This window comes from Pelodiscus sinensis, chromosome 6 (genome assembly GCF_049634645.1).
Source record: "Pelodiscus sinensis isolate JC-2024 chromosome 6, ASM4963464v1, whole genome shotgun sequence".
NCBI classification, from domain to species: domain Eukaryota; kingdom Metazoa; phylum Chordata; order Testudines; family Trionychidae; genus Pelodiscus; species Pelodiscus sinensis.
Window position 1 is genome coordinate 109733764 of NC_134716.1, and position 27625 is coordinate 109761388.

At 43.1% G+C, this 27625-nt stretch overlaps 1 protein-coding gene across 9 annotated transcripts in view; it reads right to left on the minus strand.

Annotated features, from left to right (window-relative positions):
* Window positions 1-20966: 20966 nt before the first annotated feature.
* The window catches only part of MALT1 (MALT1 paracaspase), a 114123-nt gene continuing 107464 nt past the window's right edge, over window positions 20967-27625 (minus strand). For 8 of the 9 annotated variants that reach the window (XM_006116548.3, XM_075932616.1, XM_075932615.1 and 5 more), the window contains 2 exons: window positions 26243-26368; window positions 20967-24509 (listed from right to left, as the gene is read on the minus strand). In XM_006116548.3, the coding sequence (XP_006116610.3) occupies window positions 24063-24509; window positions 26243-26368 (573 nt within the window). In that variant the 3' untranslated portion in view covers window positions 20967-24062. The remainder of the gene's footprint in view (window positions 24510-26242; window positions 26369-27625) is intronic. The other variant, XM_075932620.1, reaches the window with a different exon arrangement.

Consider the following 27625-nt stretch of genomic DNA (forward strand, 5'->3'; position numbering starts at 1 on the left):
ATGTTCCTAAATCATGCTACAGACTTACTAAAAGACAATGCGAACAATTCAGAAACATGGTTAATTTGTCATTCACACCTGTTTACACCCTCAGAGCAGACTGTGTTAACATGTCAGTGCCTGCCATGTTGTAGCCACAAGTACAGCTATTTTCTAATCAATTATTTCCACTCCGACCAGGTCTGCTAATCAAAGAGCTCTTTCGAGCTAATTTCTTTGTAGATGCAGTGTGGAAGCAGAGGTTACAATAGTCTTTCATATAGCACACAGATGGGTATAAAGCAAAATCTGTCAGGCTCTGAGGGTCAGCCAATCTCTGTTTAATGGGCTGTAGAGTACTGCCTAGGGGGCTGTAATTAACAGTCCTTATAAAACAGGTGTAGCATATGCTGATAATCTCAAAACACTCTTCCTGCATCATTCGACTAAGCCCTGGGAGGGAAGGTGTATTTTGTAGATTTCTCACATTTCACAGAGGGGAAACCAAAGCATGAGAAATAAAGGTCAACATTTTCCCATATGGCCTCTGCTTTTGGGTCCTTTGATGTTTTGGTGCCAGTGGTAGTCTTTCGAGGGCTGTTTTTCAGAGGTGCAAAGTACAGCTGCCACTGCCTTCAGCTGAAAGTAGAGCTGGTTGAGCACTTCTGAAAATCCGGCCCTGGGTGTCTAAAACTGAGCATCCAAAAACCGAGGTCCTTTTTTAAGACTTTGCCTTAAATGACTTGCCCAAGATCACACATTAACTCAATAACAAAGCTCCTGCCTCCTATTCCCATGATGTTTTTCCTAAACATAGGTGGGCCTCTAATAAGCAGAGGTTTCTATTACCTTGGAAACAATACATCATATAGGAACATAAGCCAAACAACAGCTAGATGTTACAAATGGTGCAAATGTGTACTCTGGGAGTTACTTAATGATGAACGAGTCTATACGCCAAACAGATCATGTTCAATTTTTATTCATAACTGTAGCTAAACTAACAAGAGTGTCAGAGGTTTCAGAGGGGTAGCCGTGTTAATCTTTAACTGGAAAAACTTAAAAACCAACAAAGAGTCTCTAAGGTGCTGCCGGACTAACAAAAAATGTAGATGGTATCATGAGCTTTCGTGGGCACAACCCACTTATTCAGATGGAGTGTGTCTGGCAGATTCTGTCATGAGGTAGGTAGCCTGTCCCCCCATGGGAGATTGGGCAGGGTGCCTCACCCCATAATCTGGCCCCGGCTATAGCCTCTATCAGCCAGATGTTATGACTCAGGGGCCTGGTCTCTAGTGCCCTCAGTCAGTAAGGCCCTATGCTTAGTCTCTAGTAACCCCCATCAGCGGGGCCGTAAGACCAAGTGGCCAAGTTTATAGCACCCTGGTCTGCAGGGCGGTAAGGCACAGTGGCCAAGTCTCTATTACAATAGATTCACCCCTCTCTGGGGATCAAGTGAGGTGGGGGTAGGGAGGTCCAGGCCATCCCTCTCTACTGGGCCCCAGCCCAGGGCCCTGTCAGTAATAGGTGTATCCCACCACTGGCTCAGTGGGAAATCTGCCTGAAACATGCCAAGCTCATCGGGAGGCCTCCAGCTCCCTGCCCTGGGCTCTTCCTACCCTGGCTGCTGGCCAGCATGTTCCCTACCTGTGTCCTCCTGGTTAGTTGCTCTCCTGGTCACCTGTTTGCCATGATAGCTGCTGTTGTTGTGGTGGCAGTGGCTGTTGCGGAGGTGGTGGCGATGGTTGCTGATGCTGCTGCTGCAGCGGCGGCGGCAGTGATTGCTCCTGGGTTTGGGCAGGAGTTCCTTCCCCTCCCATGGTCAACCCTGACTGAGCTGCTCCCCTGGCTTTTATACTAGGCCAGTAGTTGGAGCATGTCCAGCAGAGCTGTGGGGGAGGGGCGTTCTCAGCCCAGCAGGCCTGGTTAATCCCTCCCCGGCCAGTGCGGAGTTGGTACACCCCGTCACAGACTCCAATTGTGTGGTCACCAGGATTCCATAATTTTATCTTCATTTCTCCTGCCAGAATTGTATGGGACTTGGGCATTGAAGTTAATGGATCCAAATCTGTTCTTGATACATCACAACTGAAGTTAGGAGTTTTACAACAGGGATTAATCTGGATCATTGAGACAGCAGCCTGGGCAGTACCTTCCAAAACTTAGCTCATGTAAAGGCAGTCACTTGAGTGAGGTTAAAAAAAAAAATTATGCGTGCTGAGATGCAGTCAAATTTTGCACCCAATTTCACTTAGTGGCAGCGTGACTAATTCAAAGGGGCTGCATGAAATTCAAGTCCATATAAAATATGATCCAGAAACAGAAGCATTGATGTTTGAAAATGAAGTACTAACAAGTATTTAAACTGCTCTTGCAATCACGGCCAGGCCAAGGCCAAATGGCACCCTACGCAAGGAACACCTTCAGCGCCTCCCTCCATTTGTTAAGCTTTTGAACACCTTATTTTGTATTGCATTTGTAATTCACTTCATGAATTTCATACACAATTTATCCCTGTCATATAAGAAGGTACATTTTCAGGCTAGTATCTGTATATCTGTATTCATGGGAAATATAAACAAATAAAAAGCAATAATTTTCTCGAAGCTCATAGAAACTTTTTAAGAATAACAGAAATGTACTAACATCAAGAAGTTGTACAGTGTACCAACATTGGTGGGACCAATATTAAATAGCATAACAGTAGGTGACAGCCTTCAAATGTTAATCCTAATGCTTTAGTTCAAAAGGTCTCTTTTCTTGGTTTTGCCCTTGCGAACTGAAGTACAACATCAGAGAGCTCCAAAGCCTGGCCAATGGCATTTTCAAGTGACAAAATGAATCCATATACAGAATACCTGAAACATTTTACTTCAAACATTTTATTTTCCTCACTCCCACCAAGCTTGGCACTGCAGAATGTTACATGGGTCGCCTGCCCTGAATCTAACCCGCTTGCACTGGGAGTTCTGCCATGCAGCCCAGCAATATATATTGTTAAATTTTAATAAAACAATAATACATAATCTAAGAACATTGTGGACTACTGGGGGCGGAGCGGGAGAGTCAGGGGAATGGAAGAATACCTGTTGAAACTCAATCAACTCTATTGACTATTCCCCACACCTAGTTAAATACAGACATAGACCACATTGCTGGAATAAGTACAGAACTCCTTGGATTATGTGATGAAACCAAGTAGAGGTACATATTACTAAGAGATTCTTCCTCCCTCTGGCAAGCTTCCCTCCATTTTGGGCTCAAAAGCAGACACTATATATCATGGCAATCTTGAAAGACATCATGACTTCAGACAGCACTTTCATTGGTTAACAAGGGAGCTGGTCCCAGTATGCCCAGTGTTACATTTTCCACACTCATCAAATAGCAGCCACACAGTTTCCATTATTATTATTTTAGACTAAAGGAAAACAACTGAGAAATTCAAACTCTAATGGATCGGGAATTCTTTGTGCACATCTCCTCTGTCTGAGGCTGCCTCAAAACAGCACAGAAAGTGGAGGCCAAGGCGTAGAGAGAAGCCTAGTGGAAATTTAAAAGTGCAGTACACAGAAAAACACTTATATCACAGTGTCAGTTTCACACTCCACACCCAAAAAGGAATTAGGATTCTGAGAAATATAGCTGGGCAAGACATGGTCAACAACACCTTGAGTAACTGAGCCTAATTCACTTCTGTAACCCCATTCTATGCTGGCCTAGCCCCACTGATGCAATGCAATTCTTCCTCATAATGAACCAGAGCCATCCCTGGGGGGCACAGGGCAACTCCCCAGTGCCTCAACTACGGGGCACAGGCCAAGCCACCCTACTGCAGGTCCTCTCCCCACCTCTGCTCCACTCTTGCCCTTGGTTCAGACCTTCCCACGAGCTCCGTCCTTGCTCTGCCCCAGCTCCATCCTCTTACCCACTCTCCCCAAGCAACGCGAGCTGGGCATTACTTGGGGGAGCCTGGGACAGGGCAGCAGCAGGGTTCAACCCCTCCCCCTGCTCTAATCATGGGAGCAGGAGAAACCCTACAGCTGGCTCCTCTCCCAGTCCACTGCACTTCACTTCACTGTGGTGGCAGGAAGCAGAGCATCCTGGGGCCCGGGCCGGCACGTTCTGCTTTCTGTTGCCATGGTGAAGACAAATGCAGCAGGCCAGGAAAGGGCTGCGCGGTGGAGCAGAGCAGAGCAGGCTGCTGGGTGGCTCCATCTCCAGCCACTGTGGTGGGGAGGCGGCCCCTACTGCTATCCCCCACCAGGCCCTCAGGTTATCCCTTAGGTCCCATCCACTGGATGGTTGAGATGGCAATCTGCGCCCCCCCCCCCCCAAGCCTAGGGTCTGGGGTAGACACCCTGGACCATCCTTTCGATGGGACAGCTCTGTAGAGAACTATTTGAAGCATTAGCAAACCCCATTGGTGAATGCAGAGAATATTCAGCTCATCAAAACTCAGCTAAGGAAAGAAGTTAAAGTATGTAGGTTCAAACACCAATATAACCTTCCAATATAGCGAAAGAAAAAGTGAAAGAAGATTGAATTATACAGATGCCGTCATCACTGCCTTTCACACTTCTTGAAATGAAATGTTCCTCTTTTTTTAAAAAAAGTTCCTTTTTGTTAAAGTAATTATTTTCCCTTCCACCTGTTCTGCCTTATAACCATCTTGCTTGTTCCTTAGAGCTTGTTTGCACTTGAAATTCTGTGATGTACCAGTGTCGCTCTCAGCTGCAAACCCTACCTGCGCCTTTGGGGGGTGTTCTCTTGTCAGTGCAGATCATCCATCTTCCTGAGAAATAATAGCCGTGATTCAGAACCTTGAAGGAAGGGATAACAATGAGGGCAATCTTGTAGAAAAGGTGCCACTTCTCATCAGAGCTTACAGGTAACTCTACCCAGCTTCATATTTCATGCATGTCTTTCCCACCTACGTTTGTGGCTTGGCCCATTTCCCAGCATCAAGAATAAATGTACAAAATCTGTTTATTGGAACTATGACTTTTACCGGCTAAGGGTTTCCCTCTCAGTGCAGTGGGTGTAGCTCTAATTCTGCATAACAATAAGCAATAATAATGATAATTTGCTCCATTACAGCATCTTTTATCTGAACATCTCAGGCTCTTGTGGAGTAGAGAAATATTTACAGATATTCTGTGGGAGAAAGAGAAACAATTTGTTCCTGGGAATGAAATCAGTATCATAGCTGGGGACAGATCCCAGAAATCCAACACCTGCTGTACCAAAAATAATCACTGTATCATAAAAGTGCCTCTTCTTCCACAAACCATTTGCAGTTAAGATACAATGATGACTTTCACAGGCAAGTCAAAAGGGGCTTTGATACTGGATATCAAAATTATATCACTATTGTTGGTGCATATTAATTAATTAATTATATTATATTTTTTATTTCATTTATTTTTTATTTTATCATATCATATCATATCATATCATATCATACATTTAGATTATTTAAATACTTAGTATCTGGAAGCACATTTTATAAGTCAGCTTAGTATCAGGAGGTATGTACAGTGTCATATATTAGATACGTGTCATACTTGTTTCAAATGATAAGAAAATCACAAAGTTGCCAATATGATGAGTAAATTATTTCTAAGTAAAATCGGAAAAGGAAGTCATAGTCATTTCCTCCCACATACTTTTGTTGCTTCTCTGTGTAACAAAAGTATGTGTGGAGAATGGTTGCTGTGGTAACACAAACCCCACACTAAGAGCGGTTGCTCATGTTGGCTGTGCATGGAAACAGAAATGATGGGAAAGGGTTGTGGGTTTTTTAAAATGGTTTTTAAAATAAACCTAGTGCAGATAAACTGGGGGCAGCAATACAATATAAATAAAAGCCATTTAATACAACGAATGTAGAAAGATGCTTACTGTATCCATAGTCAACTGCACTTAAACTGAAATAGCTAGCAAACTAAGTAAAAAAACCAGAATATCAAAAATTAATAAATAATCCCTCCAAAACCTACCATCATTCAGAGACAAACTATCATTGTTTGCAATGTATTCTAGGAAATAGATAGAGTTGACTTTGTACTATTTGAAACTGGGGTTTTGCATTGAAAGACAATATGCCCATAATATTCAGTAATTAGTGACAATGTAAAAGAAGTTCTGATGCCTAATATATGGAAATTGCTACAAAATTTAACTGGCTGAACAAGATGAACGAAAACGGTGACAGCTATGCAGTGGAACCTGGCTGAGGCAACCACTGAGGGATTGCTGAACAGAGGCAGCCCACTAAAAGGGAAGACAAAATTGTACTCGTATCGGAGGAGATTTTGGGGCAGTCTCTAAAAGAAGGAGGTAGATTAATAGCAGTGGTTGCTTGCAGAAATACATAGAGAGTAACTGTGAAATGTACATGGGGGTGAGGTTTTTGCAGAGATTCAGATGATCTCTCGTTAAGTAGGGAGAGCACGTGGGTTGTGTAGTAACACCTTGATGTTGCAGGAAATAATATCAGTGATTCAGCAGGTGTAACTCTGTCCTCTGACTCAGTGCAGTACCAACACCCCACAGTGCGGGAAGTGCCATCTTTTGTCTTGAAATGAAACTGACGTCTGTTTGCCTGAGGCCATTAAAAACCCACAATATCAAGGAGGCTCAGCTGGGAAGAGAATCATTTTCTGTATTCCAGTAACTCCAATATTAATTCATACCTACTGGCTCTGTGGCTGTGTCCTACACTAACTGGTGCTTTACGTAAGAAGCCTCCCAGTCTGCATTAAACCAAAGGTGAGATTAAAGCAATTCTTTACCCAGTCCCTACAACCAGACTTAACCTCTAACCAGACTCCACCTGTTTTGAGTTCCAATCAGACGTTAATGACATTTGGTGCCTTTGCTAGGTGGCAATTGTTTTGCCATCTCTCCTGGTGTTAAATAGTTACAAACACCATAGGAGAGATCAGTGATGGGCAGCAAGAATCTTTCCTGTTAAATCTTCCTATAGCACCATAACCTTAGATGCCATTCTATGGAGGATTCAAAATGACACATATCCTACCCCTGCCCCAGAACACATGTCTAAATTAGAGAAACCAGGAACACTGAGCAAAGTAACAGCGAAAGAGGTGTACATAGTCCTAGCAATGACAGGCTAATTCATTGCTGGTGCTCTAAGTTATTGTGCTTCCCATTGGCTACTTCTCTCCTGTACTAAGGTATACAGAAGGAGGCAGGGAAAGCAGGACTAAGCACCAGCATTAACATATGTGGATAAGACAGGGATAAGCTAAGGCTGAGGGTACCTACAACTAAAGATCCGAACTCCATGATTCCCAAGCCATCCACTTCCAGGAAGGAAAGGAAGTAATAAATATTCTGAGAGATTGGTCTTGCAGAGTTTATGAACTCTGTCAGCTTTGCCCAAACAAGCTTGAATTAATTTATTAAACCCCCTATTTTAAAACTCTAAGGCTATGTCTACACTGCAGGCTTTTTGTGCAAGAATGGCTGTTCTTGTGCAAAAACTTGTAGAACGTCTACACTGCACGTGCATGCTTGCACAAGTAAATGTACAGTACAGTGTCAGAACAGAGGGCTTCTTGCGCAAGAGTTATTCCTCTCCCCATGAGGAATAAGCCCTCTTGTGCAAGAAGGCAGTGAGGATGGGCAACAAGGGTTTCTTGCACAAGAAACCCCTATGGCTAAAATGGCCATCAGAGCTTTCTTGCACAAGATAGCGTCCACACTACCATGGACACTCTTGCACAAAAGCACATCTCTTGCGCAAAAGCACATGGCAATGTGGATATGCTCTTGTGCAAGATCTTTTGCGCAGGAACTCTTGTGCAAAACAGTTCTTTTGCAAGAAGCCTGCAGTGTAAACATAGCCTAAGTGCTTTCAGAAACACATAACATACATGCTTTTAAAATAAAAAAGCAAATGCTATGACAAAAAATCAGCTCCAACTGTAGTATAAAATTCTATTGTAGCTATATTTAAGTTAGGATAATGTTGTAATAGTGGGGGAGGTTTACACTTCCGATATTAGGAAAAACTATTTCACTAGGAGGGTATGTCTACACTACAAAGTTAATTCGAACTAACAGGCGTTAGTTCGAATGAACTTTAATAGAGGCTATACATACAAACCACTAGTTGGAATTTAAATCAAACTAGCGGAGTGCTTAATTCGAAGTAGGTAAACCTCATTCTACGAGGAGTAACGCCTAGTTCAAATTAAGTAGTTCGAATTAAGGGCTGTGTAGCCACTTAATTCGAATTAGTTGGAGGCTAGCCCTTCACAGGTTGTCCTGGTGGCCACTCTGGGCACCACCAGGGAAACTCTTCTGCCCCCCTCCTGGCCCCAGAGTCCTTAAAGGGGCACGGTCTGGCTACAGTGCTTGTGCCAGGTGCAAGCCTGTCAGCACCCAGCCAGCAGACCCTGCACCTGGCACGGCATGAGCCAGCCACCTGCTGCCACTCAGCCCTCCGCCTCTTCCCAGGACCAGGCTGGCGGCTCGCAGAAGTCTGCCCAGGGCTGCAAGAGGCAGGTGCCCGCCTGGCCTACTGAGGAGATCGTGGACCTCATCGAGGTTTGGGGGGAGGCCTCCAATGTCCACAATCTCTGCACCAGGCACAGGAAAGTGGCCGTCTAGGGCAGGATAGCTGCCAGCCTGGCCACCAAAGGCCACATGCGAACCCAGGAACAGGTTTGCTTGAAAATCAAGTTGGTCTAGTGAGACCCCCCTGCCCCTGAACCCTGAGCTTAGAACATAAGAACATAAGAATGGCCGTACTGAGTCAGACCAAAGGTCCATCTAGCCCAGTAGCCTGTCTGCCGAGAGCGGCCAACACCAGGTACCCCAGAGGGGATGGACCGAAGACACTGACCAAGCAATTTGTCTCGTGCCATCCATCTCCAGCCTTCCACAAACAGAGGCCAGGGACACCATTCTTACCACATGGCTAATAGCACTCCATGGACCCAACCTCCATGAATTTATCTAACTTCTCTTTAAACTCTGTTATAGTTCTAGCCTTCACAGCCTCCTGTGGCAAGGAGTTCCACAGGTTGACTATGCGCTGTGTGAAGAAGAACTTCTTTTATTAGTTTTAAGCCTGCTACCCATTAATTGCATTTGGTGTCCTCTAGTCCTTATATTATGGGAACTAGTGAAGAACTAATGAAGAACTTTTCTCCACACCACTCATGATTTTATAGACCTCTATCATATCCCCCCTCAGTCTCCTCTTTTCTAAACTGAAAAGTCCCAGTCTCTTTAGCCTCTCTTCATATGGGACCTGTTCCAAACCCCTAATAATTTTAGTTGCCCTTTTCTGAACCCTTTCCAAAGCCAAAATATCTTTTTTGAGGTGAGGAGACCACATCTGTACACAGTACTGAAGATATGGCGTACCGTAGTTTTATACTTCCCCTCCTCCTTCTTCCCCTGGCTTCCCCCTTCCAGCTCCCTCCTCCCAGGTTTCCCCCTCCCCTCTCCCACCCTCTCTCTTCCCCTCTCCCACCTCCTTTTCCCAGTCTCCCCAGAGGTTAATCCCCTCCCCCCCAGTTTTGGTAAATAAAGAGAGTTTCTATTTTTGAACACACGTATCCTTTATTTTTTGCATCAGGAAGGGGGGCTAGGGAGGGGTAAGTGGAAGGAGGTGAGGGAGGAATGGGGCACGAGCCCCCAATGGGGAGGACTGGAGTGGCTCTGCAGGCTGCTCGGGGTGGAAGCTCTCCTGCAGGGCCTCCTGGATCCTGACAGCCCCCCGATTGACCCCCCTGGATGGCAGCCTGCAACAAGTGCAGCCGGGCTGATGGCCGAGTGCTGTGATGTGCCGAGTGTGGGCACTCTGGGCACTCCAAACCAGGACTGCTTTGCTGTCCCTCATTGAGGTAGACAAGCAAGCGGGGAACCCCTGAGAACTGTCTGTCCGGGGTGGGAGTCGGGTCCCTTTAAGCACAGCCCTCGGCTAGCCTGAGGCAGCAGCTCCACGCTCTAAGTCCTAACCTGATGCCCTGCTGGCACTGTTTCCAGCCAGCCTTAACTTCGGTTCAGGGTCCGCTCAATGTGGACATTCTATTTCGAATTAGCAAAACACTCATTCGAATTAGTTTTTAGGTCTAGATGCACTAATTCGAATTAGCTTATTTCAAATTAACTAATTCGAATTAAGTTAGTTCGAATTAGTGCTGTAGTGTAGACATACCCAGAGAGTGGTGAAGTACTGGAATGGGTTACCTAGGAAGGTGATGGAATCTCCATCCCTAGAGGTTTTTAAGTCTCAGCTTGACAAAGCCCTGAGTGGGTTGATTTAGTTGGGATTGGTCCTGTCTTGGACAGGGGGTTGGACTTGATGACCTCCTGAGGTCTCTTCCAGCCCTACGATTCTATGATTCTGTTATTCTAAATTGCTTATATTTGTATCTGTCATTAAGGACAAGAACAGACCCCTATGATTATTATTTTAACTCAGACTTGACATGACTATTGTGCAAAAAGATAAGCATCTGTTAAAACTGTAACTTGATGTCCTTGCCCAAAGGTTTATATTGTTTCTATGTTAATGAACGCTCCCTGTTGTATGAATGTGGAATGTGTGTGTTAGGAGATAAGCAGGAAAGCCATCACCAGATATTCTAGGGAAGGACCAGGACAGATGAGTTGCCTCATCAAAACATGAGAAGGGGAAATATTGACGACTCTGAAGGAAGAAGGCAGGCAGGAAAGCTACGCTCAAAACCAGCAAAATGGGTTGATTTAGTTAGGATTGGTCTTGCTTTGGGCGGGGGACTGGACTCGATGACCTCCTGAGGTCTCTTCCCGCCCTAGAATTCTATGATTCTATAATAGATGAAGGATGAGAAGAACAACTTGAGAAAACACGCACTCATCAAGACAGCATGATGATGCAAAATCCACTGGTACCAATGGAAAAAAACAGCTATAAGAAAGGGCTACACTGCCACAGACTATATCTGCCACTTCCACTGGGATCTCAGCCCATGCTGAAAGGAACCCGCTCCTGATCCTTGTACTTCCTTAGCTTGGGCGACTAGTGAAGGCAAGCAATAGATGGGTACAGTAGACTTACGATAATCCGGAACCTACAGGATTTAGGTGGTGGCTGGATTATCATATATGCCGGACTATCAGGAGGTGCTATAAACTGGTTATATATATACTGTATACATTATATACTGTATATAAAGTGTTCTTAACCCTTTTTATTGTACATACTGTATACAGTATACTGTAATGTTTTAGTTTTTTTAAGCCTTTTTTACCCTTTTTGCTCAGTTCAGCTGCTGCCGCTGTTACCTTGTGACTCTTTTTTTGCTGAAGCTCACTCACTAGGCTCTTGCCATTTTGATGCCAGACTATCAGGAGTGCCGGACTATTGGAATTTTACTGTAATTATAAACATCAGCTGCTGAGAGAGAAAGAGAGAGGCTTTTCTATTGTATTCTTAATAAACTCGGCATATAGCCTTTTCCCCTGAAAAAGATCCCAAGTGCTTCTTATAAGCAGGGCTCACCAAGTGGCGGTGAGTCCCACTCGCCAGCCACGCAGTTTCGCGCGGTTCTGCATTCGGCGCATGCGCAGATCGTTCTATCCTCTTGCCATAATCACCAGATAGCTTCTACCCCATAGTCAGGGGGGCAAAAACTACACATTGTCACCAACCAGAAATCCCCCTTCAGGAAGACATTCCTATTCAGGAAGTGGACTTAGGCACATGGTTCACATTGTGTGTATACTTCACTCCCAATTAAGTCATTGTGACTTAAGCTTGGGTTTATAGTTAAGTATATGTTGAGGAGGGGTTGCTGTTTGGTTTTGTTTAGCTATTTATTTAGGAAGTATTAATAGGTTTGCAAATCTTTGACATGCAAATATGAGATACAAAATAATCATTGCAACAGTAACTTTTGTTTTAAAGATATTATACAGGAATAGAGTCATCAGATATCTCTTTAGCAGAGTATTACCATATTACAACATGAGTACCATTACCACACCTATGAAATCAAACGTTAAGATATTGAAAAAATGGGCAGATGTTGTAGTATAAGTATACAATTAACGCTACCTTATTGATTAAGGAAATATTTGTGTGTTGCAAAGAAAGGCCCTGATGAGCAAACAGAGTGAAGGCCTTGAAAATAAGTAATAAGGCCAGAAGGAATAAAGGAGGGAGGATATCTGCTTCAAAGAATAACTAATGAAATAAGGGGAAGTTTCTAAAAAGAGTGCCTCTGACCAATAGGGATGACTATCAAAGAGAATCTATTTTTAAATGAGCCCACATTGCTCTTTCTGAGCCCACACACCAGTGATAAAGTCTATGTGAACTCAGGTACTCTTCAAGGACAGGGTCCGGTTGCGGCCCCACCCTGCCTTCCGAAGGTGGTGTCTCACTTTCATGTGTTTTTCACCCCATTCCCACGCTTCAGGTAAGGAACAGGTGTTACACATGTTAGATATCAGGAGAGTCTTAGCCTTTTATGTGAAAAAAACAAAGCCCTTCTTCTGTAGGTCTCCACAGCTCTTTGTAGCAACTGCAGAACAGCTGAAGGGGTAGCTGGTCTCTGCACAGAGGTTTTCCTCATGAATTATGTCCTGTATCAAGGAGAGGCATGGTCTGGCTGGGGTGCCAGGGCCTTCCCTCACAGCCCACTCTACTAGGACCCAGGCCTTCGTAGCTCAGGTCCTGATCCTGGACATCGGCAGGGCTGCCATGGGGATCTTTGATCCACACCTTTGCCAATCATTATGCACTGGCCCACCAGGCTACGGAGGACAGAGCCCTGGGTAGGGCTGTCCTCCACTCAGCTGAAGGTTAGAACTCTGACCCCACCTCCTGTGGTTTCTGCTTTGGAGTCACCTACATGGAATGGACATGAGCAATCACCTCTGTAACTGTTGTTCTTTGAAATATGTTGGCTCATGTCCATTCCAAATCCTTCTTGCCTCCCATTCTTCGGAATAGTCTGGTAAGAAGGAACCTAGAGGGTGGAGGGCCATCAGGGGCATATATTAGCCGATATAGTGGCACCACTCTAGGGGAAAAGACTCTAGGGGTCTTAGGGGAAAAGACTTCTGATGACATGTGCACACAGCTTGTGCACACCTGGAATGGACATGAGCAACACCTCTTGAAGAACAACAGTTACAGAAGTAAGTAACTATTTTTTATTTTTATGAAGATAATTTTTATTTTGGATTTCTTAAAAGAGGGATTGTTAAAATGTATCTGTTTAATTTTTTTTAGTAATTTTTATAAATGGGAATTCCATCAAGTGTATATTTTTTCTTCCAGCCCTATGAATTCTTAGCATTTCCTATGTTTTAACAAAAAAGGGATATAAGTCAATATGGTTTCCAATCTCATTATCTTCTAGTTTTCAAGTTTTATGCATTGATTTAGCTGTGCCAAAATAGAGCACTACTCCAAATTTCCCCATTTTATCACTTTTCTGAGAAGCAATCCTATCCTAGGTTCTTCCTCTTTTCCTGGCTCATCTTGGTTCAGTCTTCCAACACTCACACAATTAGGTCAGTTTTGAGGACTGTACTTGATTTTGTCTCTTTTCTGTTTATTTTTATAAGAGGAAGCTGAATACCAAATTTGGTGTTCCCTCTTACTGTTTAGGAGTTCTTGATCAAACAGACAAACTCTCCAAAATATATAGCAGATCAGGGCTACTCAACTTTGGAAGCCCTGGGGACCACAATGATACTCACAACACATACTGGGGGCTGCAACTTAAGTGTGGGTGCATATACATGCAAATATATATGGAAATATATACAAATAGCTTCTTTCACACTGATGGGCATGTGAATATAAAGCTGTGGTCCCCAACGCGGTGCCTGCGGGCGCCATGGCACCCGCCAGGGGATTTCTGTGCGCCCGCTGAAACATCTGGGCTGGCCCCACCCCTGGCGCGCGGCACATGCATGGTGCCGGCTCCAGGCACGGGACGCATGGGCGGCCCCTCCCCTGGGCGCGCGGCACATGCGCAGGGCCGGCCCGGGGCGCATGGGCGGCCCCAGCCCTGGCCCCAGGGCACATGTGCGGTGCCAGCCTGGGGCGCGTGGCTCGTGGGCGGCCCCGGGCGCGCAGCACATGCGCAGTGCCGACCCCGGGCGCATGGCTCGTGGGTGGCCCCACCCTTGGGTGCGCGGCGCATGTGTGGCTCTGCCCCCGTGTGCCCGGCAAGTGAGTGGCTCTGCCCCCGGGCGCCCGACAGCCACGCAACGTTGGGGACCACTGATATAAAGCATTTCCCACAATGCCCCGGCACTCCCTGGGGCTAGAAATGCTGACACCCTGTACCCATCTGTCCCAGCCAGCCTGTCTGCTTGTGTCTTTCAATGCTCACCCTGCCTGGGAGACACCGCACCATTGTGGAGCATGTTCCCAGAGGAGGCCATGTTTAAAAGATCCCCCTGCGGGCCGCGTGTTGAGCCCCCCCTTAAACCCAAAGTGCACCACGCGCTGCAAATAAATGGGCCATGGACCGCAGCCCTGTACTAGATGAATGATCCCTTTAAGACATAGCTGTTTATATCTTTTAACAAACAAGCAATGTCGTTGCCAATTACTGACTTCACCACCTCCTCCCGGGTCCACCAGTCCAGGGATTGAAGAACGCGTGGAGGGACTGTCAGCACCTGTCCCAGGAGAACCTGTTCTTAAATGAGTCCAGATTGCTCTTTCTGAGCCCACACATCAGTGGTAAAGTCTATGTGAGCTCAGGTGCAATGGGAAAACTATCTAAGAGAATAGTCTTAATCCAGATAAGATTTACCACCACCCTTTTCCCCACAAGACCTTTCCTCCCCTTCTTGCTGTCCCAGGAGTGGAGGGAGGGGCTGAGAGCCCACGCCAGCCACAGCTACAGAGGGCACATACGGAGTCTGGTGTGCTGAATCACGTGTGTGCGGGCGGCTATGAACCCCAAGAGGTGCGTGCAGATTCTGGCTGTGGTCATAGGGAATGCCCTTAAGGCCAGGATGGCTTCCCTGATAGTCAGGAAATGGGATCTGGGTAAAGAGGTACCAACATAGAGTCCAGACGAGCGCCCACAAAGTATGTCCTGAGTGGGGACAAGGGAGACTTAGCCACATGCAGGAGGAGGCCCAGCTCCGAGAAAAGTTCCTGCACCAAAGCAATGTGTGCTAGCACTTGATTCAAGCATAAGGCCTGCACCACCCAGGTCTCCATTTCTTCTGAGGCACTGGTGACTGGGACCAGTGCTGAGGCCTCCACAGCACTGGAGAGGCATGTGAATGGGTTGGTGCTTCTTGCACCGAAGCTGGTGCACTGCGGGTTGTCAGTGCCAGGTCTGATGCCAATGCTGGGCAGAGAGCAGTTTCTATGAGTATGATCTTCAAGCGGGACTCTCTTTCTTGCTTGGTTCATGGTTCCAGATTTTGCAGGACTCCGACGCATGGGCTTCTCCGAGGCACTCATGGCAGGCTTTTGGGGGGTCTCCACAGGGCATAGGCTTCTGACATTTAACGCAGGGCTTGAAGCCTTGGGGCCCAGGCATTCCCTCCTGAACCTGCTGGCACAAAGCAAAATTCCCACCTAAGTAAACTACTAAAACTTAGCAGCTACTTAAACTATTTACAACTGAATGAAGGACTAGAAAGCTAACTAACAACAGAACTATAAAGGGGTGAGTACTGCAAGGAGTTCTTGCTAAGCAAGAGCAGAGCAGGTTCCAAGGACTGTCAGGAGCAGAAAGAAGGAACTAAGGGGGTGGAGGGCCAGCAGGGGTATATATTATCTGATATAGTGGCGCCACTCCTGGACGTTCCCCTGCTGGCCTAAGGGGGGTTGCTAATGGAAAAAACATCCGATGATGCGTGCACACCCACATGGAAGGGACATGTGCAATCACTTGAGGAACACTGCATTTTTTAAAAGTAAAATTATATAAACCAAGTATGTACATTTTCTTGTTATTTTCCAAAAGAGCCCTTAATTGAACAAAGGACCTGAGCAACACCAGGTAAATATTCTAAGTATTTAGGTATTTACTGATACCTGCCTGACCACGTTGAAGCCGACCAATATGGTTCTAAACACCCCAGGGGTTAGTTATTTCTTGGTCAAATGCATGTAAATGTTTGGTTAGTGTCTGGATGTGGTACATTGCCTATTATTGAAGCTTTTTAGGAATGTTTAGAGCAACCGTATGAAGTAGCATTTTGACTTAGGATTTAATAAAAGAATTGATGGTTAAATTGGTGATTCCCCATATTAGTAATTTCAAATATTAACAAGGGGGCTATGGCCCCTGCTCACTATGCTCTCCAACGTCCCTCTCTCAGGAGGTAGGCAACCCTGGCTCTCCCCCCAGCCATTGGGTAGGGTTGGGTTGTGGCCGCTCTGGCCCTTTCTCTCCCTCCCCCCCGGCTGTGCCAACATGGTCCCTTTCTCTCTCTCCCCCCCCCCCACCCTCCTAGACCCTTTCCCTTCCCCTCGGCCCAGGTCCTTTCTCTCCCCCTCCCCACACCCGCCCCGGCCCTCCACCCCGGCCTAATGCAACCCCCCACTCTGTATGGGGAGATTTCAGCAAATCCAGTAATGTGCCTGAACCACTATTGCTTACTGCTTGAACTTTAGCAACTAAGCTAACAGGCCCAAAATAGGCCTAGATATCATGACCAAGTCAGGGAGGGGGAAGAAGGGAGAGTTTGGGTGCCACAGAGGCAGCAGCTTGACCCAGTGTCCTTCCTTAGGCCCAAATCTCTAGTGAAATCGCTGAGCTTTACATTAAGAAAAACAGGAAGTTTATCTAAATGCCCTAAGACATATATCTGTCAGGGCCCCCAAGCATGGAGTCTCTGAAAAAGAAAAAAATACATCTGGTTAAAATGATGATCAGAAGAAAACCTCTTGCCTAACCTCTAAAAAGTGCTTGCCTAACAAGTTTTTGAGTGACATGTTATTGTAATATTAATGGATAAATAGGGAAGGAAAGTTTGAGTTAGGGGGGACAATTTTGGGAACACTTGGAGGGACGCCTCGAGGACTCTTCACATCTGGATGCATCTTTGTCCCCACTGGCAGATGGAAGACTGGCCATCGGAAGCCTGCTCGGTGTCACTCGAAAGCCAAAATCAACTTAGGTAATTATCGAGGGTGGGAGTGTTTTACTAACCTGTTGAGGACGTGTGTAAGTGCTTGAGACTAAGTAAAGTTTAGCTTTAAGTGAAAGCACTCTTGTGTTGTCATGTTTGTACCATCCATCCATCGGTTGGACGACCGTATCTCCCCTGAATTATTTCCTGACACCACCTCACAGAGAGTAAAAGTTACCAAGAGGTTTGGGTTGAAAGAACGCTGGGTAACAACTCCTGCCCCCCGGCTGAGGCCACGCCAGGCTCAGCTCTGCCCCCAGTGGCCGGAGAAGACCAAGGCTGCAGCACCCCAGCCCCAGCTCTGCCCCTGGCAGCCAGAGAAGGCTGAGGCTGCAGCACCCAAGCCCCAGCTCTCCTTGTGGCTGCCAGAGAGGGCTGGGCTGGCACTGAGTGAGGCTTGGCTCCAAGGACAAAGGAGAAGGGTTGGGGGCTGAGCTTTCCCCGGCCATGCCCATCCACCAGCCTGTGGATGCTGTGACGTGATATCACTCTGTCATCCCACAGGAAAATTTTTTTCATCTAGAGAGAGATTACAACAGATGCCCTTTTAAAAACTTTGCAGGTGAATGAATTTAGATGTCTAAGTAATCGTACCTTAGACTTTATTTCCTTCTGTGCTGTTGACACATTGGACAGTCCAGTTCCGTCAGAGATTAGTCACTTATTCATTGTAGTACTTCCTAGGTGGAGCAAGCATCTGTCAGTTCTTCCTTGAGTTTCCTCGCAAACTCTTTCCTCCCTTAAGTACCCAATTCAAGGCTTTCTTATCATGTCTCTCATCTTCCATAGTGTTTGTCCCACCCCCCTGAGAGCCCACCTCAGTGATTTAAAGGTAGCATGTACATTTTCATTTTCCAAACAAAACCATTAAGGACATGAGCAAAGTCGGGCAAATCTTCTAGTACTGAATAAATGGCAACCAACTATGTGTCTATGAGTCTTCTGTCTGTTTTGCAGAATATGTAATTAATGCATAACTACCATCTCCTCCATTCATTGAACCATTCCTCTACAGTTGAACTACTTGCAAGATGCCCTTTGCAAATCAAATAATCTTGCTCTGTGGGACCAAATAGGTCATTTTCTCAGTGAATCCTCCATCTGGAGACTCTCTTAACTCTTCCTCGATCTATTACAAGGCCCTCCTCTCTCAACTCAGGATGAGTAGACTGCAGCATATCACGCGAGGGAAGTGCTGGTCTACCAAGCAGGTCTACCAAGCAGAAGGACTTAAACCAGCTAGAGCTTGTAAATTCTTTGATCAGGAGGCATAATGAAGCCAAATGACCCTAACTCCAGTCTCCATAACCCATTAGAGTTTCAGTGATGTACCACAACCTGAATAAATTTTTCAAACAATTTGAGGGTTTTACGCTTCTTGGGCACTAGAGTGAGTTAACAGCTTCAGTTTAGACTGATTACAAATTAATGGATGACAGTTTGGAAAGTGGTAAAGATCAGATCTTTAAAGATATTTAGTTGTTATTCTGCCCAGCACTGCAGAGCCTAACTGATTTAAGAGCCTAAATATAATTTCTTCAAAGGATTTAGGTACTTGAACCACAGTTCCATCAACTTCCAATGGGATTTTGGCTTCTAAGGCTGTGTCTAGACTACATGCCTCTGTTGGCAGAGGCATGTAGATTAGACACATAGGCAAAGGCAAATGAAGCCGCGATTTAAATGATCGCGGCTTCATTTACATTTACATGGCTGCCACGCTGAGCCGACAAACAGCTCATCAGCTGTTTGTCGGCTCGCGCGCTAGTCTGGACACTCCCCTGCCGACATCAAAGCCCTTTATCGGCAGCCCCGTTATTCCTCGTGGAATGAGGTTTACCGGGGCTGCCGACAAAGGGCTTTGATGTCGACAGGGGGAACGTCCAGACTAGCGTGCGAGCCAACAAACAGCTGATCAGCTGTTTGTCGGCTCAGCGCGGCAGCCATGTAAATGTAAATGAAGCCGGGATCATTTAAATCGCGGCTTCATTTGCCTTTGCCAAAACAACAAATCTACATGGCTCCGTCGACGGAGCCATGTAGTCTAGATGTACCCTAAGTGTCTAAATCACTTTTGGAAACTGTATTTAAGTCTAGTCAGTTGAATATTGCAATGCTGAGTACAATAATAGATAAATACTTAGACCTGGTTGGAGGTTTCCCAGTGGAATATTTTCCCTTTGGATAATGCCCATTTGAAGTCAAAATGCTGTGTAGGAAGATGCCAAATTCAATGAGCCTTCTGATACATTTCTGTCAGGTTTCCATCTAGCTTACCCAGCTGCCCACTGCCCTCCCCAACAGCTATAGCTGTGCTCCTGGAGGGGAAGCTTGAGAGGCATCCAGGGAGCTTGGGATAGCATATTTCATTTCAGAAACACCGAAAAGCATCCCCCTGCAGCAGCATTTTCATGGTTTTTAAAAAATATTGTAGAATTTCACTTCTGAAATATCTCTCTCCCCGTCTGGATTTCCCCATGTTCTTTACTCCTTGTCCTTATTAAGGATACAATGTTTTCCAAAATATCAGGTTTTTTTTTCAAATAGAAGTGAAATTCAATTTCCAGCTAGTTCTAAAGGTAGTTAGTTACCTTTCCTCCCCACATTTCCCTAGTGCAAGGAAGGATCAGAAAATGAGGCATTTCCTGTGGAGAATTTAGACTTTTTGTTCAAAACCTGGCAAACAATCTTCTAGCTTTTGTGAATAAAAAACCAAATTTCCATGGAAAGCTGACATTTTCCTCCAACATTTTCATTGAGTTAAAAATCCAAGTTTCCGTTCAGCTCCACAAGTTACTACCCTTGTTTTAAAGAGGTGGAAACTGAGGCTCAGAGAGATTATCTCACCTGTCCAAAGTCATACAATACCCACAAATAGCTGGGAATAAGACCCAGAACTTGACAATCAGTTCTACTTTTACATTGCTAACTGGCACAACCTCTAAAGTGGAAGAAGCAAATTAATTCTGTACCTAATCCAAAATACACATAAGATGTTAAAAAAAGTCAACATTTAGAAGTTGAAGCTAGACAAAGTCAGACTAGAAACAAGATGTAAACTTTTAAACAATGAGGGCAATTAACTATTGAAATAATTGATCGAAGTTATGGTAGATTCTCCAGTATAGACATTTTGCTCCCCATCTTCCACTTGTGGCTGCTCGTCAATGGTCAGTTTCACCTCAAGCAGACGGATCTGCCTTTCGAGACCATTCCTGTCATGAGCTAGCTTATCTTGTAAATGTGTATAAGTATGCATGTGTGCGCGCACACGTATTCATACGGGTTTTGTCTAGTTCTGACCAATTTAATAAGTTTTATTAAATAATAATTTGAACATCTCTAGCACCTTTTATTCAAATATCTTAACCAACTTTATAGGTATCAATTAAGCTGACAGGAAGTCAAGAACTTTCATTCTCATTGTAGATAGGGGAATTGAGGTACAAAGATGATAAAGTCTAAGTGTGCAAACATGGTCTCCAGTTTTGGGTGTCCAACTTGAGATACCTGTAGGGGCCTGATTTTCAGGAGGTACCGATCACATACAACTCCAGCTGAAACTAAGGGGAGTTTCATTCCGATAGTCAGGCTCTCCCCCTCTCTAAAGTTGACCAAAACCAGACATCCAAAAATACTTGTTAATTTTGCAGAATTGGAAATGAGCCGTGAAGGAACAGACAGAGTTCCTCTTATTTGTATGACTGTTACCAGAAGATACAGCTGCTTTTCTTAATATTAAGTTCTCTTTTTAAATTACTATTCCATTATCTATGATTTGCACTGTCTTTAAGTTCAAAAGGAAGAGAAAAGGAACACAAGTTACTAATGAATCTTTTTGTGAATTACATTTTATTGCAACAGTAGCAAACAATTAAAAATTGTAATAGGAACAATAAAACAATGACAGACTTTTAACTAAGTACCCTATTAAACTAGATCATTTGCAAGCTATGATTTTCATTTAAAATTTAGTTTATACAATATATACACAAGTATATTTCAAAAATATTTTTTTCACTGTTTTATACTCCTCCAGAGAAGACTAAAAGTGCAAGTCCATTTGCATTTATGTTAAAGTTACTTGTCATCTAGTAAATAAATACATTAATACAGAGGTAACTAACATGAGGGAATAGCCATCTATCAACACAGATGAATTTATAGATTTCCATTTCTTTTTCATTAAACTCCTTCACATAATAATGCTATGTATCATTTTCATGTGGGATTAGAAACATTAATATTTCTACCTTCACGTAGAATTATCATATATAGAGTCTACTCAATATTCCAGACAAAATATCAGATGGAATTTGTTTTATAGAATTACAGATCTTGTAACTCCTCCCTTCTAAATTATTTCTTTATTCAATGACATCTTATCTGAAAAGCTTGGCTGTATTTCACCTAAACCTGTGCAGCATTTTAAACCGAATTTTAAAGTAGCTTCTCAAGAGCAATAAGCATTTATTCTTACCAATGGGCCAGCCTTTATTTTTTCCTACCTTTTCATTTATTGTGAAGGTCTGCAAAAATTTTACCAATGCAGAAACTATTTCATAATTGCATACAGTGTATAAAGGAAAAAACCGAAAGGCACAGTTACTCAACCTGATAGCATCATTCCTCTCCAGTAAAATGATGTTAATTTATGACTATAGATAAGAATCCACTTGAACAGTGATATCATGCTTTTTTTCAGAGCACCAAGATATTTTATGACATCTTTAAAAACCTCTCCCTTATTGCTTTGACACTAGTTTCCAGTCACACACATTAAATTATGGCTAAGTCCCTGAAGCTTTAGTTCTAGTACTGAACATGAAACGTGTTGTCGTGCAGTTTACTGAAGCAGGACAATTTTGTTGACATCAACAAAATACACACAGGTGTGCTGGTGCACTGTAAATTTCAAGGTTGGTACCTAAGATGGAATGTTTGTGCAACCGTGACTCTGCATCTCGCACCTTTTGAAGCCAGAGTTGGATGAGATTCTTATCCTTCAAAACACTTAGATGAGTTTGCCTTAGTTAGCTGGGAACTGCACATTTGTGCAGAATGGTTTTATTTGGAAAATAGAATGGAATTAGTTCTGGCCTGGAGGGGATTGTGCAGAGCTCCTTCTGTAACAGCATGGCATGTGCATGTATGATTCCAGAGCAGAGCCTGGTATCCAGGAGCATCATTCATATATTTTAGTGCAAGTCTTTACCCAGCCATCAGACATAAGGCACAAAGTGCTCCTGCTTTTACCAGGTCTTACCAGACTGATGGCAGGCCTCTACGTTTTATGTGTGCGCTCATATTAATGCTAAACAAACTTAGGACTTAAATTTATCCTCATATCTCTACTCTAAAATAAATAAGGTAATGCTTATTTAAAAAAACTACTTGGTACTCTTGGAGAGGAAATGACCATCTCTTCAGAAATCAGTTGGAAACAAAGTTGTAACACTTTGGAAGAGCGTCAAAATATTTGATCAAAAAATGAAAGAAAGAGTTTCTCAGCACTGCAAAAATCTGTAGTGAGGCATCCATCATGATTTTGTAGTTTCATTTTACCTCAATGATTTGTGGTGCAGTGTCCTTAATAATTGGTGATATTACTTTATCTGCCCATTTCCCCCTTTCCGACCAATTCTGCTTTTTATATTTCTTGCACTGAGCTTGGGACTACTGCTCTTCTGTCATTTGCTGGATTCTTCCAAGCACTGGACATCAAGGTTCCACAGAAGGCTGCTGATAAATAGCAGAAGGTTCACAAAAGAACGTGAAAATGATTAAAGCAGTATTTGAAAACATGCCTTAGAGTGAGAGACTCAAAGAGCTTGATTTATTCAGTTTAACAAAGAGAAGGTTAAGGGATTACTTCATCACAGTTTATAAGTATCTGTATGGGAAACAAATATTTGACAATGGGCTTTTCAGTTAAGCATTTATAACAAGATCTAACATATTCTGTTTCAAATAAGAATGATTTTGGGGAAGTTCTATGTATCATATTATAAAGGAGGTTAGACTCGATGATCACAGTATTACCTACCAGTCTTGGAATCTATAAATGGTATTAAATGCCCAGCTTGCACACTTTTTAAAGAAATGGAAGTTTCCATTTTTAAATAAGTAGAAAATTGGAATGTTAAACTCAACTAATGATGCAGGTTAGAACAGGAAAATCTAAAAAACCTATTTAACATTTAGTGATTGCTATGCTATTTTAATTCTCTGTATATATAAATATAGCTTAGTTTCATTAATGTGAATATTCTGTTTACTGCTTTCCTTCATTACTGCTTATCCCTTTCTCTCTCTCCTCCTCTAACTACTATTTTTTCCATTTTGTTTTTGCACAGCTAAACCAATCTCTTTGTCAACTATAAATAAAGATTAGAAAGAGGTATATCATGCAAGACTTTTAAGACTGGAATGTCATTAGACACACACATCAAGATTAGCTGAGGAGATTGAGGCTTCAGTATTCTTAGAGAGCCTGTGATACAAGAACAAAGCCCATCTACTCCCTACCACAAACATGCAACTTCCTCTCAATGTTCCACACTTGTTGCTCTCTTCTTTTGCAGCCATAATAAGGTGCCTGCTGGTTAGCTCCTAGGGGGCTCCCATGGACCCAGTTCATGCTTCTCTTCACTCCATCTCTCTTGCCACCAGCTCCCCATGATAACCCCACACTGCCCTCACCACTGAAATCAATTCAGGGATAAAGAAGTTGTTTATATTCCATTCTCATCTCTTTGGATCCACAAAGTTTCCCAGGAGAGAACACCAACCCACACCCAATCCACAATTCCCAGCACTACCTTTGTACTTGTTAAGCCCCTTCTCTCCAAACAAACACATTGTTGAGAATGTACAGCCAGTGCTTTAGCTCAGGACTGATGCTACTGTACATTCTGCAGAGATCACAGCTATTGCTTTTTAGACAATCTGAGGCTGTTGGAGAAGCTGAGTCCCAGGTCAACAGTGTCATCAGTCGTCTCTACTGGTATATTATTCTCTCTTATGTGGGATGAGTTATTCCATGCTTCTCGTCTTGAAGTTATATTCAAAGCCATAATGCAATGGCATGCTTCTGGCTGCCTGAGATGGTCTGAATGAGCAGAGTTTGGATGGTGAACACCTGGATAGGAATTTGATTGACAGTGATTGGGTGAGAGGTAGTATTCAGCTGCCACTGGAGTGGATGCTTGGGCAAGGAAAGGTCTGTCAGACATACAACAATTTTTCTTGAATCCATGATGAATGCCTAATTTAGCAATAAGAGGCTTCCCAACATTAACCTCCTTCCTTTCATCAAGGGAATCCTCTATTCCAGGATATTCATAATGCAGACAAACTGTGAAGATCAAGTGCTCCTATGAATGACAGACAATAAAATTACTTCTTCTCTCAAAAAGGCAGTGAAATAAATTTTTTAAAAAGTGATTCTCTGAGGTGGCAATTAACACATTTTAAGTAAAATCACAAAGACATAAGTACAATTGTATAAGTGCTAATAGCTTTGCAGTTACATGTATGCTACACACACCGGGCCAAATTCTGCACTGATTTACATTCTCACTGGAATCAATGAGGCTGAAAAAGATGTAAACAAACTCATTGCAAAATTTTGCACACTCATTTCATAGTATACCTAACTATACCTAAGTATAACCACCCTGGGATTTCTTGTCCCCAAATCTTCCTCCTGTGCTCTTCAAGATTTCCCTCATCCTATTCTCTCCCCTCAACCATGTGCACTAACTGTTTCTTTAGCAGAACACACTTTACCCATCCACAGTATGGGTGAAATTCTGTTAATGAAACAACTGTAAAAGCACTGGGGCTACATCTACACTGCAGCCTTTTGTTGGCAGAGACAATGCAAATGAAGCACTCATTAGCATTTGTTGAGCTGTAATTTGCATATTCTCTGCTGATGCTTTTTGCAGAAGAGGTTTTTGGCAAAACCAAGTAGGATAGACGGGGCCATTTTGTGCACAAAACCCCTTTCGCGCAAGATCTCTGATGCCTCAAAAAAGGAGGTATAAAGGATCTTGTGCAAAAGGGGTTTTTTTTTCCCCACAAAACAGCCGCATCTACATTGCTTGGTTTTGCACAAAAACCTCTTCTGCGAAAAGTATTGGCAGAGAATATGCAAATGATGCTGCAACGAATGATAATGAGCACTGGCTGCAGTGTAGACGTAGCCCCAGTGGACCCTGGGAGGAGTATTACAGATACATTCACTTTCTTCCCCTCCAAACTTCATTTGAATTTTAGGTAACCCAATTCAGCAATATCTTTCCACCACAAAAGAAATAAGAGCGTACAGTGCCATGTGCACCTTGCTTGAAATGAATATGGGTTACTGGGGTAACTATCTCATGGGTTATCCTGATTTATAAACCTGCTGGCAGCAGGATAAGAAGGTACTCATCACTATGGCACTCTTCATCCCATCCACCTGCACAAACACTCCAATATTTTTCTGTTTCTAAAAGTGTTTGTGCTACGCTCTGGTAGATCATATACAGTAGAAATGCTCAAGTCATGAAAATCCTATAGTCCACTTCTAATCTTTTAACAGCAACAATTAACTATGCAGAGTAAGAGTACTTTTAAAACACAATGGTTTAAGGGCATAGGTTAGGATGCAAAGAGGTTATATATAACATTTCTACTTTTTATTAATAACTTCAATTTATGTCTCTTCTTTATGGCATAAGTTTGCTTAGTGATCAAACAGACATGGAAACATGATATGTACAAGGTGCTGTGATTCCTCCAGAGAAGTCAATTTATCATTCAACCTATAGGGAACATTTTCCAGAGTTGTGTTTAAAAGGGACATGTGGAATAATATGATTTCACATTCTCTGGCTTGCTCTCTCTCTAAAGTAGAACCAAGTCACTGAAGTGTGCTCTTAGCCATTCTCTTTCTAAGCAGCTAGAATGAATGTTTGAGTGAGTATGCTTTGGACAATTATTGAAAATATTCAGTATATGTTATATCAATTACATATAGAATCTAGCTCTTTTACTAGAGTTGTGCAGCAACTGTACTTTATAAACAAATGGGTGAAACGAGAAATAACACATTAGCCACCTTTAGTTTCTGCAGTGAACTTAGTCTAGTGTAGAGACAGTGTTTGGGAAGATCCTTTGATACTAAATAGCTGCCAGTTTCCTCAGGAGTCCCTTTATTTGCCTCTTTAGGATCTACATCCAGGTCCTGTTACAAAAAAAAAAGTGAGAACTAAGTTGCAGGTATAAAAACTAGTAGAACATTGTGAAAAGGAAAATAAAAAGGAACGTTTAGATTTTATGTGAAATAGCTTAAGATTTTAGTTCAACTTGCAACTTTTATTTCTACACAATTTATTAAAATTTAAAACAAACGTAGTATTTTCTTTTTCTTAACAAAAAATTTCACATACAATATTCAACTGATATTAGAAACAGTCACCGAGGCTGCATAATACGCCAGTCACATGGAGGAGTGCTTGTTTGTGTTTCATCTCTTGCATTTCTAAATTACAACTCGAGGTAGATTCCTGCCCCATGTCTTACAATTTTAAAAAAAGGGCAAGTTTTGTTTTCCTCCCTTTTCTTCTCCCATCACGTATTTCCTCCTCTCTCTAGTCATCACTGTTACACGTCAAACTAAGAGGTCAAAACTCAGTGTATTGTCAAAAGCAGCTGGACTGCTACCTATTACCACAGCTAATAGCATAAACAACAGAGCTTTCGTCTTCTAGATTTGAGTATAGTAAGGTAGCATTAGAAGAATTTATTAGTTTCCCTTAAATGTGTCATTTTCAGAGTACAATTGTTCTAGTAAATTTTGATAAATTCAAATTAAAACACCATTTCTTGCACGATGCCCTGGTGTTCTTGTGCCTATTTCAGGGAAGTAACAATAATCTTGGCATAATGAAATAAACAAGTCAAAACAAAAAATGTGGTGTCCAATAAGATATAGAATAAACTTGATCACTTAAAATCTTGGCTTTGTCTATTAAGGCCTGATCTATCTTTGGATATAAAACGGCAGACCCCAATACTAAGGTTCAGCCATTGATCTGTATGGGGCTCTGATCATGAGCTTCTTATTGCAGGATCAATCTGCAATAAGAAACTTATCTGCATACTCTTAATACCAGGTGTGCTGAACACTTTACAATATTATATATGATAGCACTATAGTAATAGTACCATAGGAGAGAAAGACACTTAATATGTTAATTCACAAATAGGTAATTCTCTTTACAATCACTATTTAGACAACACCAAGAGCAAGCCAGGCACTTTGAAAGAATAAGAAAACACGGCTAGAGAGTTTATAATTTAAAAGTTCGAATCCTGCAATTCACTGTACTCTAGCTACAGTGACTAGTGGGGATCTGTGAGGATAGTAGTGCACTTGTAGGTAGTGACTTGTAGGAGCGTGGCCTAAGAGATCGATTCTTTGAGGTAGTGAGTGTTCTCA